The 16,854-nt window shown below is 40.6% G+C and overlaps 1 protein-coding gene across 4 annotated transcripts in view; it reads right to left on the bottom strand.

Annotated features, from left to right (window-relative positions):
• The window catches only part of nkain4 (sodium/potassium transporting ATPase interacting 4), a 141,750-nt gene that overhangs the window by 4,932 nt on the left and 119,964 nt on the right, over positions 1-16,854 (bottom strand). For 2 of the 4 annotated variants that reach the window (XR_004561316.1, XM_034172631.1), the window contains exon 6: positions 3,025-3,109. The exons of 1 other annotated variant lie outside the window; for it this stretch is intronic. Coding sequence is in view for 2 of the 3 variants with exons in the window: in XM_034172631.1 (XP_034028522.1) it covers positions 3,025-3,109 (85 nt within the window). In the remaining variant the exon portion in view is untranslated. Of the gene's footprint in view, positions 1-3,020; positions 3,110-16,854 lie in introns of those variants that run through there. One more of the 4 variants, XM_034172632.1, reaches the window with a different exon arrangement.

Here is a 16,854-nt window from a genome sequence, read left to right as displayed (position 1 = left end):
ATGCTTGAGTCCCTTCTGGCAAACTGTACCTGAACTTTAAAGTGGATATGGCACCTAAAAAATTAGGTAAAACTGATATAAGTATAAAAATATACATACAGTATAGTAAGTTGAAAGTGGTTTTAATTATTATCACTGAGAAATAAAGTTTGTACAGTTTCTCAAAAGTGTGTTTCTTGGAAAGCGCGCTGGTAGCGTTCCATCAGCGGTCACGTGATGCCGTGACATCACAGAATGTAGAGTCCCGTCTTTGTCTGTTAGATTGACAACAGGAACAGATGGACCTCAGCATGGACAGTGACGAGATCAAGAACTTTTCTGACTCCTCTTCAAGTGTGGATTATTTCTGACTCGGATCCTGAGGATGGCGCAGCAGTGATTAGACCCTACAGACTGGAGCCGTATCTTTTTGACAAACATTCAAACAGGAGCATTCTGGCAGCGAAAATAATGCCCACCGTGTTTATGGTGGAGCCAAAGCCGAGGCAAGAGACGTGCCAATTCCGATGGATTTTGAAAGGCTGCAGAATATGGAATGGTAAGGGAGGCTTTGATTTTTGTTGCTGCTGTTTATAACACTCTAATTACTGTATAGCATTTTCGATTGGAGCGTCTGTTTACTGCCTTTGTTATTGTTCCACAGCCGTGAGAGTGTAGCTATTACTTGTGGACCACCGTCATTACCTTCGGGTTTTTGCTGTTTTCGAGTGCCTGGCATTGCGTTCATCCATGTTTAGTTACATTATTTTCACGAAAGAATAGGAAATAAACGGCAAAGGTTTCGAAAAAGATCGCCGAAAACAACACTGAACATGCCGCCGTCGTGTTTACATGCCGCCGCCGTGTTTACATGCCGCCGCCGTGTTTACATGCCGCCGCCGTGGTTTACATGCCGCTGTTGTGTTTACATGCCTCCGCCGTGTTTACATGCCACAGTCGTGTTTACATGCCGCCGCCGTGTTTACATGCCACCGCCGTGTTTACATGCCGCCGCCGTGTTTACATGCCGCCGTCGTGTTTACATGCCGCCGCCATGTTTACATGCCGCCGCCGTGTTTACTACGTAAGTTCCTTGACCATTTCAAGATTATTGTGAACATATTATTTGGGGTTGACATTTTATGTGTTCTGTGACCGGTGCGAGAACATGGAGACGGTAGAGGAAAGTGTCTTCTGTCGGGAGCAAATGCGTGTGTGCGAGCGGAGTGAGCGGCAGCCGGACATTTCGTGCATCACACAACACCATGGCTTTTGATCAATCTGCCTGGACTTGAAAAGGCTAAAACCTTTCGCCTTGTGTTTGTGCAATATGCTGCGACACACTGGTCAGGCATATCGACAAACAAGTCCCTGAGAGCTGTGTTTAATCAAAGTTTCTGCCGCTAAAAAAGTGTAAACAACGGCCGCCAGGCGCATGAGCCGATACAGTCTACATGTAGTGACGTATTATAGGCTTGGTGCTCAGCGGGAAGCTGGTCAAGGGGCGTGCACATTTTTCAGCGGCGGGACGTTCAAATGTTATATATAATGGGAGAACTGCGTCCATTTTCCCAAAACATTTAGGTTGACCGAATTATATAACCTTTGTTACATGTACCCCACCTCACCCCAATAGAGTGCTTCGCTCTCAGACTGCAGGCTTACTTGTAGTTCCTAGGGTTTGTAAGAGTAGAATGGGAGGCAGAGCCTTCAGCTTTCAGGCTCCTCTCCTGTGGAACCAGCTCCCAATTCAGATCAGGGAGATAGACACCCTCTCTACTTTTAAGATTAGGCTTAAAACTTTCCTTTTTGCTAAAGCTTATAGTTAGGGCTGGATCAGGTGACCCTGAACCATCCCTTAGTTATGCTGCTATAGACGTAGACTGCTGGGGGGTTCCCATGATGCACTGTTTCTTTCTCTTTTTGCTCTGTATGCACCACTCTGCATTTAATCATTAGTGATCGATCTCTGCTCCCCTCCACAGCATGTCTTTTTCCTGGTTCTCTCCCTCAGCCCCAACCAGTCCCAGCAGAAGACTGCCCCTCCCTGAGCCTGGTTCTGCTGGAGGTTTCTTCCTGTTAAAAGGGAGTTTTTCCTTCCCACTGTAGCCAAGTGCTTGCTCACAGGGGGTCGTTTTGACCGTTGGGGTTTTACATAATTATTGTATGGCCTTGCCTTACAATATAAGGTGCCTTGGGGCAACTGTTTGTTGTGATTTGGCGCTATATAAAAAAAATTGATTGATTGATTGATGTAATAAGTTGTAATATGTTATATATGTAATATGTTGTCTTTAAGTGTCATATCCACTTTAATGTCTCATTTTTAAGACAGTCCTCATCTGTCCCATCCATGGGTGGTGCAACAGGCAAAATTGTGCAATGCAGTTTCTCCAGGCATGCCATGTTCTTTTGAGAACTGCCTTCTCCAGACAGCTTTAATACACAGTACCTTGCAGCTTGTAATTCTTTATGGTTGATGCAAATGATGTCCAAGACACGTTCATGTATCCATTCCCCGACTTGCCTAAAGAATAGTGCCTGTAAAACTAATAATTTGTATGAACAACAATTCTGATATTTAGTTTGTCCAATTACATAAGGACTTTAACAATGGACTGGCTGTTTATAAAAATGGATGGAATCCTAATGTGGTTAATGTGATATTTTTATTCAACCCCTTCAATTAAGGCTGAAACTCAAAACTTCAAACACATCTGAGCTGTTGCAGTTCAACTTCATTGTGGTGTCAGTACAAAAATGCAAAATTACAAAATTGTCTCACTGTCCAAATAATTATTAAACTAACTGACTATATCAGAACATGCCTTTAGATTTACTGAGCACAACTGATGGTTGTAGCATGTTTCAGCGAACAGCTTATTCCACAGACATCAGTCAGATCATCAGATGATGAGGTAGAAACCTTCTGCATAATGTCTGTGTTACTTTGTTGCGTCTTATATCCTGATATATGAGGCCTTTCTCAGAAAACACACAGTGACATATACACTCAGGATGGTGTGGCAGTACATTCATACTTACAGGTACACAGGCTTTAAGAGAAGATGGGATGGTTTCTCATTGACATGGTAGAGTGGAAATGGATCAAATCCACCAATAAAATCAACTGAAAACAAAGAATTTAACACAAAATTATGACTAAAATCAAACGACACAACACACAATAATTAACAAATCAAAAGATAAATATGGTGAACAAATGATACTAGCTGGATGAAATGCAAACAAAATAAACTGGTGGAGCAGATGTAACAGTGATGTTAAAGGGGCAAGTAAGGTTAGACCTTACTTGTGTAAGCACTTGGTTAGACCTAACTTTTTTGTGATTTGGCGCTATATAAATGAAAAAAAAAATTTAATTAAATTGGGTTACATTATGCAAAATCAGGTTTTGTCTATCTTACAGGAAACAAGCAAGACCTCAGCTTTGGAAATGAAAGAAAGTGACAAACAAGCTCATTTCAGTCTAAGTGTACCTTTAAAACAACACATTGAGCATCTTGAGAAAGACATCACAAGACCACAGCTACATTGTGTGGACTTGTGGCAATATTTTACTTTTAGAATGCAACTGCTGCTAAACAATCAGAAAATCGCTGAGGTTTTGGGGATGTGTGAGCTACAAAGGCACAGGAAACTTGGTCAAAATTGATGGCGGGATGAATGCAGCATGTTATCAGAAAATACTGGAAGAAAATTTGTACACATTAGCCCGGAAGCTGCCATGGGACATACACAGACGATCCAACATGACAACAATCCAAAACACAAGGCCAAGTCGACCTGTCATTGGCTACAGTAGAATAAAGTCAAGGTTCTGGAGTGGCCGTCTAAATCCCCTGACTTCAATATCATTGAGCCACTCTGGGGAGATCTCAAACATACAGTTCATGTAAGACAGCCCAGGAATTTACAGGAACTGGAGGCTTTTCACCAAGAAAAATGAGAAGCTTTACCATCAGAGAAAATTAAGGGCCTCGTTCACAACTACCACAAAAGACTCCAAGCTATCCTTGATGTTAAAGGGGGGCAATACACGGCATTAAGAATCTGCCCCTTTGTTCCTTGTGTGTGTTTGAAATGAAGGCAGTGTCACATAATGTTCAGGTCTACAACACATACATTGCTCCTTTGAATGAATGTGGCACAGTGTTCTTTCCACCTTATCTATAAACGACTGAATTTTTAATTATGTCAGTTCTGTACTTTAAAAATTCATTCAGCTATTGTAAAAATAAATGTCACAATATTGTGAGTATTGATTTTCCCCCATCCTTAATGTTTAACCACCTCCTAATGACCCATACTACTTTGCTCAAAATGCATATAAACCAATTCCTTTAGGTCTGACAAATAAAACTACAAAGGACACCTCTGTTTACAGTTTTTCATCTGTGTATCTTCCTTATGTCTCAGCAAAAGCTCCGGAACAGGTGAAAGCTGACCAGCTGTCTAAACAGCCGAAGCCTTTTTATCTCTCGGAAACAGGGGTGACCTTCAGACCCCGCCCCTCTCTGTTTATTTCCTCACTTAAAAGTTCAGAGTGGAGGAGAATGGCGGATGAGCAAGCTAAGTGATGTACTGTGCGGTGCGTCGCATGAGAATGGGGTGACGCTGCCAAAGCAGATGCAGAATGCCGTGTTTGAGATCACGGAAAAGACTTGCAGCTCTTGAGGGGACACAAAGGCCGGGAGGGAGGCGGAGGAGAATGAGACGGGAGAACAGGGTGTGGCACGCCTGTCAGTCTGACTGACAGCAAGCCAAAGAGATTAGGTAAGAAGCGTATGTGAAAGAAACCAGCATGACCAAGAGCTGAGAGTCTCCTGGAGGAAAGTAATAAGATGGCTCTGCTGTTTGCTTGGTGGGGAGGAAAAAAAGTGGTTCTGAGGCAGCAAAAATGGAAAGATCTGTTGCTGTGTAAGAAAAAAAAACATCCAGGAAAAGGCGGGGGGGGGGGGGGGGGGTCACTACTGTAATGTTAAATCAGCTGCATCCTGATAAGAGTCGGCAGGAGCTGTCTGTTGAATACTGATAGGAAAACAGGATAGGTGCCCAGAGCCACGGGGTGCCGTGGGGTCCTGTCCTTTTCCACTGACCCCGCTCTGGTTTCCAGAGATTCTCTGTATCATCCGTGCAGCAGATACAGCACACAAAAACTTCTCTTTTCTGTTTTCTGTACCATTGATTTTTCTCATTAGAAACTGATGGGGATCATTCCCCACCATGATGAACAGCGCACTGAGGACACAGTCAGATGATAATGATTGGTGCCATTTTTAGCCACATCAGCAGCTCGAGCAATGGAAAAGTTTGCCAACGCAGAAGCTGAATCAAGAGGTCCAGTGAAAAGCCAAATTTTTCCCATTTTACTTTCTATCTTCCAGAACTTAATCATTTTTCAGGCTTTCTTTCCTCCTCTTGGATTCACAGTTACAAAGTAGCATCACCTCCTAATGTTCCCATCACATCAACATGGAACAGCACATGAGTTTTTCCTGAAAAGTTTACATACATTACAATTGCACAACCATTTTTTCTCCATTTCTCAAACTTCATATACATCAGCTTTAATAGTCTTACAGGCTGAATACTTTGTGAACTCAAAGTAAATAAGGCGGTAAGGCATTTGAGGGATTAAATAAAACACCCTCATGAAGCAAATTGGAGTCAATGATGGACCCTGGACAGGATGCTAATCCATTGCAGGTTACTTCCTCAGTCAAGGCTGGTATCCATTTGCAGCTGGGTGGACTGGGATGATGCAGATGATGTATCTTCTTAAAGAATACAGACAGGTATTGGTAATGGAAATCAAGCCCAGGTCTACATATAGATAGTCCAACTCTCCCACTGAACTGGATCACCATCAAAAGGGAGTCTATTTTACTCTTCAGAATTTACTGCACTGTTTTATTGATCCCATATAACTCCTTCATAATGAGGGTCCAATGTTTTAGCAAAGCATCATGTACACCAAGAACAAATGGTTGATTGAAAACCTCAGAAACAATCCTTCATGAACTGTTTCATGACTGCATGCAAAGACTCAACTTCAATGCTGATCGTAAATGCTGGCACCTATGGTTATGCTGTAGGACACAAGTTATATCTTCAGACAAGGCTGGTACCCATTTAGAGCTGAGTGGACTGGGACAATGCAAATGAAGTGTTTTGTCCAAGGACACAGACAACTAAGGTGACCGGGAACCAATGGACTTTTCCATCTGAATAAGAAGCTCAATGGGCTTTATAACTTGGGGATAAAGAACCTTGCCCAAGTGCCCATAGTGATTTGCTGGCCTGACGGGGGTTTGAACCAAAGATTCTTTGGTCTCAAGTCCACCCTTAACCACTGGACCATCACCGGAATCAACCCCAGATCTAGATATAGGTAGCTCAGCTCCTTAGCCTACTAATCCGAGTGCTCTTCCAGTGCAAACCAGTTCTGAAATTCAATAGGAAAATGAAGCTGAAATGGAAGCCAAAACTTTAGTACTTTTGTAACTGCCACGTGGCGTGCATTACTATTTTCATTTTTCTGTCTGCCTCTCATTCAAACCCTCTCTCAAACCATTAGAAACAATATAACAACAAATTTGTTTGTCATACACTCACTGCAGAGTTAGGGCCTGTGCCCATACAGTATTTTTTCTGAGGGCCAGCATCTCTGTCCAATTGCCCTATGAGAATGAATGAAGATAAAAATGAAAATGAAGCATATGCACTCTTTTTTCAGAACACTTTGCCTTTTTTTGTAAAGCTGCTCCAAGCGCTTTAATTTTAAATCCTCAGAAGGGCACTGTGACATCACTTAAGTCTCTTTTCAGGCAACTAATCAGATGGGGCAAAACATGTTGTCCTCACTGAAGGGGAAACTTGGTTTTGTTGTTGCTGTCTACAATCAGCTGATTTGCCACACAAAATCTATAACAACAGAAATGAAATTAATCTGTGATGGCAGATTGGACAGACACTACAGTCCTGTTGAGGGTGAGTGCTTTTGTACCCATTATAAGCTAGTTACTTGTTTATTGTTGTCATTAAAAAAATTGCACAAAGAGTGCTTTTTGTTTATAAGAAGGCACTGAGATCAGGTGTTGGGATGACGCGTTGTGCTACACCCTTTCAGTGTTTTTCTGACAGAAAAAAATGTTACATGGACACAGGTCCTTGTGCTCGCTTTCATTCATCTAGACATGTTAGCATCACTTGTGCAACTGTTGTTTCATAAATTTCATAGAATGCAACAAAGCAAACAGCCCCCAAGCTTATCATGGCCACAATTATCCCCACGGTAACCAATATGCCTGCATCCATGCATATTAAAAACAGTCTTTAAAGTATTATGAGAAATATAAGCTTTTAAAAAATGAAGAATCTGTCAGCAATATATATGTACATGAAGTCTGGTTTGTTTTAGTTTATCTAGAGGCAAATAGGACTGTAACATTATGATACAGATTTAACACTATGGCTACTAGTCAAATAAATGTAATAGTAAAAATGTTTTTTTCAACAAGCTTAGCTTCTTTATATTGGGGTTCAGATTATGTGCATGTTTTGAACATCAGCAAAAACAGCAGGATCTAAATTAAGAAATGTTCACACTTGGATCAACTACACCAAAACTGTATAGGAACAGACAGTTTTTGTGTGCAGCATATTAAAACACATTTCTCTTGATGAAGACATACGTTGTGCAAAATATTATACAGCTTATTAAATCTTTTTTTGTGTACTGCATGTTACAGACAGAATCATGTCTACATAAGTACTGCAGATTGTATGACATCCAATTAATTGCTCATCCCTTGTTGAAACATTTTCACAGAACTACACAGTTCTAAATGCAAAGGTCCAAAGTGATTGAAAAAACCATGTTTTTAGCCAGTCAGATTTTAGAACTACTTCTGGGCATAATTTTGCATTTATGTTCCTTTCAATAGTTTTGTTTAACAGTATGTTGGATTGGGTGCCACTGTTACATGTTAAAAGTCTCTCCTTTGTAATGCGTCAAATGCAAATCGGCCTCCACAAATCTATTCTGTGAATCTGAACCTAATGACACCATTTATGAGTACAGTATACATGTAAATATCATTTCAAAAATGTTTGTGTGTGTGTGTTTGTTCCACTACTCCTTAGAGTTGCTTGGGACCATTTCCACCAAACTTACTATGTGCATGTAGGCTTACTCCAGAGTTGCCTTTCAGGGAAACTTCAAAGCCACCGGAGTCAAAGACCAGATATTTTGATTTATCTGTCTGTTTGTGCTCCCAGGTCCTTTGGCCAATTTCCAATGTGACATGTGGATGATGGTTAACCCCAAGTTGCTCTTACAGGGTTTGTTGTGGCAAAGGTCAAGGTCATTAAAGTCAAAGCTCAACATTTTGATTTTCACTTTGATGCCCACCAAAGTTGGCACACATCTATTGATGAGTTCTGGAATTTACCAAGGGTCAATCGTTGGGATCTAGGTCATTGGGGTGAAAGGCAAAAATTAAAGTTTTTCACTCCAATTTGAGTTGAACCTGGCACACATCCGTGGATGTGTTCTGGAATTGCCCAGCAAAGTAAAGTTTGACAAAGGTCAGTCACTGAGGTCAAGGTCATGCCTGTCTGTCTGTTTGTTGGTCTAACACCCCCCCGTTCCCTTTGTTGATTTCTCCCAAATTTGCTATGTCAATGAAGGTTTGCCACTAAATGCCATTGAATAATTCATTTTGTCAAATAGATTTTCAACCTGATTCTGGAATCTAGCATTGTCCTGGCAAGGTCACTGGATAAACCTAAAGGTCATTTGGGTAAAATGTCAGATTGATGTAGACATTACTGTCTTTGTATTTACGAGTACTTTTACTTAATTAAGAAAAATGTGTTTTAGTATCAGGCATGTAATGTGAACGCAGACGTGCAAAACCAGATTAGAGCATGTGATCCTCATGGTGGTAGCTTAGTTTTGTCCAGAATAGAGGCAACAAGATGATTTTTACTCGTGAAAATGCCAGAGACAAATGTAGGTCAGTACTTAAACCATAAATCCATAAGAAACTCAAGGTGATTATGATTACAGTGCACATGGAAATGTGGTAAAACCAGGTAATCTAAAGTACAGTGTACTCTGTCATCTCCCATCTTGAGTGTATGTTTGCGTGAAGGCATGCGTGTGTGTGTGTGGGGGGGGGGGGGGGGGGGGTGACAGTGAAATGGATTACAGGCACAGAGATAAAAGAACAAGAGGGGATGAAAGAAGAAAAGAGGTTAAGAAGTTTGAGACAAACAAGGAGAGACAGTAGAGACAGTGATGAGAGAAGAGCTACAGAGCAGACAGATACTGTAACTCAGGATTTCAGAGCTCATCTGTAAACCTGAACATAACACACAGTCATTCTCTCTTTCTGAAAATGTTGAACAGAAAATGAATACGAGGGTGTTTGGTGCATCACACACCACTGTCACCGTAATTACCAATGCCTTATCAGTGACTACTGGTAGACAACGTTCACATTACCAGCTGAAGACACCAGAATCAGATGTTTTTATGCTTGCATATGACACAAGCTAATCTTTTTATGTAAACATTCCAAATCTGAATTTTCAAGTTAGACTCATGGGATCTGATTCAGATCACATCCCATCTGTCAATCTGATTACTGCTTGAACTCTCAGATCACCGACAGGTCATTTAACCCTCTGGGGTCCGAGGGCATTTTTTGGACAGTTCACTCGCCTGGCATAAATGTTTTATTATTGCTGTTAATAGCTCTCCCTGCATCCCACAATCAAGTTTTATGTCTCTTTTTTTTCAGGACAACCTGTGTGTGTGGTTTACAATCAAAAATAGGGAAGGAAAAAAATAAAGGGAAAAATAATTTTCCACACACATTTATTCAAAACACACAGAAAACTATAATAAACAACTGTTTTGACACTTTATAAAGGTAATTTGAGGTCTTGTGTCAAAGACTGTACAACAAAAAGGTTCAAACAATAAACACAAATGCACATTTTGAACTTCAAACAATAAACACAAATGCACATTTTGAACAATATATACAAAATGGTCTGTGCGTTTTGTTGTCCAGTGATATGGTAAACAGTGCTTTATGCAGAGAAAGCAACAGAGTTATGTAAACTAGTGGAGCAATCCTGATAGTTACACACTCTGTTTGAGCAGTGAGATTGTCATCAGAGGCTCTCCGTCTGCTCTCACTTTCGCTGTGCGTAATGACGCAGGGCACACTGAGTATGTACTAATAGTATGTACTCATTGGAGCACCCAGGGGGCTATTCAAATGGGCCAACTAGTATAATATCACTCCTGAAAATGATCTTTGGCTTTTCACATGAGGTAAATCTGCCCTACGATTGGATTTTGGAAAACCATGTGACGGTGAACCAATTTCGATTGGACACTCATATTGCGCAAGTCATCACACAGCTTCTATGAGGAGTACAAAGATGGCCGATGGCTGGCTCGAAAGTCCACAGAGTTAACTTTTCAGCAAAAAAAAAAGTAAGTTTCTATCTCATATCATTCAAAAGTTATTTAGAATTTAGTAAAGCTTGGTCTTAGCCGTCATATACAACGGCGTCTGCCCCAGAGGGTTAAAAACACAAATGTAAACTGTCTGGAGAAAAAGATAAGTGCTGGGAAAATACAAAATGAACAAACCTGATTTATATCACTTCAGCTGATAATGTGAATGCAGCGTGTGTTACTGCAGTTGCTGATCTCCTATATGTCAGATGACGACCAAATCCGTTTTTATCCGACATCTAAATAACTCTTAGGCATCTTCAGTTCAGCAGCATTTGGAGAACAAAGAACAAACTTAAAAGTTGTTTAGCTCCAGTTCCTGTATAAATGGGCTGCATAACAAGGAAGACTAGGTGATTTAAGAAGAAGACAGTGATGGTCAACCAAACTGTGACCTCTGGTTTGAACACTACCAGAATGTGTTGATTTACTGACAGCTGTCATCTTTACATGGCAACTATTTTTTTTTCAAACCAGTTAGATTCTTTAAGTCCGATTTATATGTCAATGCATCATAATGAAATAAAATAAAAACATATTGTATTTAGTAGTATTTCAATATAGAATTATGAGATCCTGGCAACTTTTCATTGCAACAATACCCAACTGTATTAGAACAAGAAGCACCATTTCTGATGACACTTTGAATTTTAGTATAACAGAAACATGATGATAAATACACTTGAATATGTATTGCATCTGTACAACTAAATGTGAAATAACCTACGATTGGATGATAGATTAAAATTTAATTTGACTCTTTCTCAACTGTTGTGAGGCAAATCTATCATATTTTCTGGAATATATTTTGCAGCGTATTATTACTTAGATCTGTCCAAAATTGCTTTGCGGAAACAGAATATACAAGTTGCGCTGGGTGGGCCTGCAACACACTGCTGTCCTGTCCAGGGTGTACCCCACCTTGTGCTCTATAAATGCTGGCATAGGCTCCAGCCCCCCGTGACCCTTAATTTGACTAAGCAGTTGAAGATCAGTGAGTGACGTTGCACTGGTCTATAAATTTAATTGATTTTTACCTGACGCCATCAAAATACTGCGAAGGCTTTGCATCCGTTCATCAGTCTGACTGTGCTCAGCATAAGTCCAGTCCTATTACTGCCAGGGTCTTCAAATTCACAGGGAACATTCTTGGGACACAGACCTTGGACAAGTTCAAAGATGGCTAACCTTCACCTATTTTACGAGGTTAAAAAGTCACATTCTGTTTCCTTTTTTATGATCATACAATCAACAGCATGAATCATGCAAATCTGTTTTTTTTGGGGGGGCGGGGGTGACAGCCAATCAAAGTCAAGCGGCACAGTGACATCACTGGCTGGTCTCTCTGGTGCTCCAAAACCACTTTGTTTATGGTAAATATAACATTTTTCTCATTTATTATGTAAAAGCTAGCGAGAAATAAACACTTGTAAAACGTGATAACACCTCTGAAGTGATTTACAAGACATCTCACGGATGTTAGCCTGGTGACATCACTGGCTGGTCTTGAGTCACAACAGAAACACAACACAGATGAAAGAGAGTGCAGCCACTAGACTTGCCATCAATGCCAAAAATCAATCCATCCATCCATCCATTTTCTATACCTGCTTACTCCAAGGGTCATAGGGGGCTGGAGCCTATCCCACTAGTCACAGAGCATGAGGCAGGGTACACCCTGGACAGGACGTCAGCCTGTCACTGGGCTGCCAAAATGCAGTTGTTAGTAAATTGTTGTTGAATTGAAACATTATGCCTCCATGCAGAACAATGTCATTTGTATTTTTATTTGACTCCTTCAAACGTCAGTCAACTTAAAGATTTCTTCCCATCCATCCATCCATCCATCCATCCAGTGGTGGATTTACTAGGGATGTGACTCAGCACTGAGGGTGGCAGCATCATTAGCAGACATACTAAAGCAGGCTTATCCCGACACTACGCGGTTAACTCCGTGACCTAGTTTGCAAAGAGGATTTTCCCCACTGCTCACTCTGCCGGTGTGTCTGCATGCCACCGATAACTCTGTGCAACAAATTTGCACATACAATTAAAACAGACACACACACACAGTGAGCTAAATATACAAGCACATGCAACACATAAATATGTGCATGCACACGTGCATGCTCACACAAACGTGACAGAAGAAGATATAAAAGGTAATGAAACGTGTGCATCATCCTCTATTCTTCATGGAAGCCTGAGCACTTAAATCTAACTCGCCCCTCTCCCCAGTCCCCAGAGAGTGGCGGAGTCCTCAACGTGTGAAGAATTCCTGACTTATCTCCACATAGGAGAAAAGTTCATCTTGTCTGTTGTTGTTTGTTCCTGCACATTGCGCCGTCCTCTCTCCCGCTCTGGTTTGCTGCTGACAAACACCTCCCTCTGCTCCCCTCACACACTCCTTTTTTCCTCTCCGTCCTCTCTTTCTGGCTCTCAGGAGGATTCTCTTTGTGAAGCACGTTCAGATGTTGAAGCTGTTGACCGGCGAGGGGGTTTAATGAGGACGATACAACGAGTGACCGGGGATGTGTAACTTCTTTTCACAAGCACACCTCATTAAAGTGAAAGAGACAAAGAGTTTTCGGAAACAGGTGAAAACATTTCTGAAAAATGATTACTGCATCTACCTGTGGAGGAACTCTTAAAAAGGAGGAGAGATGCTGAGGCAGCAAGGGAGCTCAGCGCAGAGGCTGAGCTTTAATCTATGCTTCAATTGAGTGGGGAACAGGAGAGCAGCAAAGTGTCTGAGCTGGCTTTTGTGTTAGTGCGAGTGCACCTGTGCGTGCATGAACAAATGTGCGCTTGCCGGCAGGAAACCATCTGATTACAATATAGTCCAGTCAGTCTGTGGTTTGAGTCAGGGGAATTTGCAAAAGTAATAATTCAAGGCTTTATCTGTTCCCCAGAGACATCCAAATGGAATATTAATTGGATACATTACATATCTACCACCCATCCAAGCAACTTTTTCATTGGATGACTGATGAAACATCCTGAAGACCATCCAGAAGTCCAGGTAAGCGATATCTAAAAGTTTTGATATTTCTTACCAAGAGGACTGAGAACCTTCACTGACATATAGCATTATATACTTAAACTTGCTTACTTAACCCGTAAGTTGGAGAGGAAATGGCGTCTCACTAATTTAGAAGATCTTCACTTAGCCTGGAAAAAGAGTCTGTTGCTCTATAAAAAAGCCCTCCGTAAAGCTAGGACATCTTTCTACTCATCACTAATTGAAGAAAATAAGAACAAACCCAGGTTTCTTTTCAGCACTGTAGCCAGGCTGACAAAGAGTCAGAGCTCTATTGAGCCGAGTACTCCTTTAACTTTAACTAGTAATGACTTCATGACTTTCTTTGCTAATAAAATTTTAACTATTAGAGAAAAAATTACTCATAACCATCCCAAAGACGTATTGTTATCTTTGGCTGCTTTCAGTGATGCCGGTATTTGGTTAGACTCTTTCTCTCAGATTGTTCTGAGTTATTTTCATTAGTTACTTCATCCAAACCATCAACATGTCTATTAGACCCCATTCCTACCAGGCTGCTCAAGGAAGCCCTACCATTATTTAATGCTTCGATCTTAAAAATGATCAATCTATCTTTATTAGTTGGCTATATACCACAGGCTTTTAAGGTGGCAGTAATTAAACCATTACTTAAAAAGCCATCACTTGACCCAGCTATCTTAGCTAATTATATATTATTAATTATATACGGCATTGCTTAAATTTTCATTGTTACGCAGATGATACCCAGCTTTATCTATCCATGAAGCCAGAGGACACACACCAATTAGCTAAACTGCAGGATTGTCTTACAGACATAAAGACATGGATGACCTCTAATTTCCTGCTTTTAAACTCTGATAAAACTGAAGTTATTGTACTTGGCCCCACAAATCTTTAGAAACATGGTGTCTAACCAGATCCTTACTCTGGATGGCATTACCCTGACCTCTAGTAATACTGTGAGAAATCTTGGAGTCATTTTTGATCAGGATATGTCATTCAAAGTGCATATTAAACAAATATGTAGGACTGCTTTTTTGCATTTACGCAATATCTCTAAAAATTAGAAAGGTCTTGTCTCAGAGTGATGCTGAAAAACTAATTCATGCATTTATTTCCTCTAGGCTGGACTATTGTAATTCATTATTATCAGGTTGTCCTAAAAGTTCCCTGAAAAGCCTACAGTTAATTCAAAATGCTGCAGCTAGAGTACTGACAGGGACTAGAAGGAGAGAGCATATCTCACCCATATTGGCCTCTCTTCATTGGCTTCCTGTTAATTCTAGAATAGAATTTAAAATTCTTCTTCTTACTTATAAGGTTTTGAATAATCAGGTCCCATCTTATCTTAGGGACCTCACAGTACCATATCACCCCAATAGAGCGCTTCGCTCTCAGACTGCAGGCTTACTTGTAGTTCCTAGGGTTTGTAAGAGTAGACTGGGAGGCAGAGCCTTCAGCTTTCAGGCTCCTCTCCTCTGGAACCAGCTCCCAATTCAGATCAGGGAGACAGACACCCTCTCTACTTTTAAGATTAGGCTTAAAACTTTCCTTTTTGCTAAAGCTTATAGTTAGGGCTGGATCAGGTGACCCTGAACCATCCCTTAGTTATGCTGCTATAGACTTAGACTGCTGGGGGGTTCCCATGATGCACTGAGTGTTTCTTTCTCTTTTTGCTCTGTATGCACCACTCTGCATTTAATCATTAGTGATTGATCTCTGCTCCCCTCCACAGCATGTCTTTTTCCTGGTTCTCTCCCTCAGCCCCAACCAGTCCCAGCAGAAGACTGCCCCTCCCTGAGCCTGGTTCTGCTGGAGGTTTCTTCCTGTTAAAAGGGAGTTTTTCCTTCCCACTGTCGCCAAGTGCTTGCTCACATGGGGTCGTTTTGACTGTTGGGGTATTTACGTAATAATTGTATGGCCTTGCCTTACAATATAAAGCGCCTTGGGGCAACTGTTTGTTGTGATTTGGCGCTATATAAATAAAATTGATTGATTGATTGATTGATTGAAACTGGCCAAAGACTGCACAATGATACGTTCCAATATGACCGTAACATAACCAGTGGTGGGCACAGCTAACCAAAAAGTTAGCTTCAATAACAGATAATCAGCTAACTGAAAAGTTATCCTTTATGAAGCTAAACCGATAAACAACCCACAAAATTATTAGAAGTTACAGCTAACTGATAACTTTCAGTATTGTCTCTGGTACACTTGCAGCTAACAAGCTGAATCACTCCTGGTAGCGTCAAAGGCAACAACAGACCTAAACAATGAGTCAGCACTTCTGTCTTTGTGCACCCTGCCCATTGCTGGAAGTGCCTGTTTACTACATAACTTGTAGCAGTGAAGCAGCTAAGAGGAACAGCAAAGCTCAACTCTCTACAGAATAGCAGTGTCGCCGTGAGGCGGAGGTCTTGGAAAATAAAGCAGTGCTGACTTATGGTTTTGAAGTGTAAATAAAATTAATACAGATAGAATAACTCCATTGATGTCAATTCTGTCATTTGTACAAAGTTAAAATCTAACATATATCTTTTAATTTTAAATAATGCACTAATTCTGAAGTTTTGTAACAAACACAGACAGATGCCAAAAGGATTATGGGTAAATGAGCCTCCGTTAATAATACTGATTGGTTGACTCATTCATTCTATGTAAAAACCAACACATCAATGTGAGGTGTGTGTGTGTTGGTGTTTACATATAAATGTGTGTGTGTAAAATATGCAATTTTTTTTAATTGTAAAAAAAAAAGCCATTTGCAAAAAGCCAAAAAGTTGATTTGACAACCGTCCAAAATAAATAGAACACTGCCATCTACTGGTGCCCAGATGCTTAGTACTTAGGGCGAATACTGCCATGAACACTACTGGCCAGTAGATGGGAGTAGAGACCCTGAAAACTTGCAGTTTTCGTACGGATCATTTAATATTCCAAATAAATAATCCGTCCGTGTCTGCTACATTTAAGATGTGTGGAATTTAATAAACGCAAACTGAATTTCAGACATCTTCTATTTATTACTCTGGAACAAAGAGTACAGTCAGTGTTTGACAAAAGCAAGACGTTAAAGAACATGAAGCATTGCAGCTCACAATAATTCCAATTGAAAATAATGGAGAAGCAACCTGAGCTTCTTCTGGCATTTTTACATAAAACAAACACAATAACAACGTCTATAAACCCAGAGAATATATTCACGAGAGTTTTAGGCACAATATACAAAGGATTTAATGCTGTTGTCCGTGTGGAGCCTGATCAGGGCATCTCAAATGCTTTTCTC

The sequence above is a fragment of the Thalassophryne amazonica genome, chromosome 6, assembly GCF_902500255.1.
Source record: "Thalassophryne amazonica chromosome 6, fThaAma1.1, whole genome shotgun sequence".
In the NCBI taxonomy this organism is placed as follows: Eukaryota; Metazoa; Chordata; class Actinopteri; order Batrachoidiformes; family Batrachoididae; genus Thalassophryne; species Thalassophryne amazonica.
This window is presented reverse-complemented; position numbering and strand designations above follow the sequence as displayed.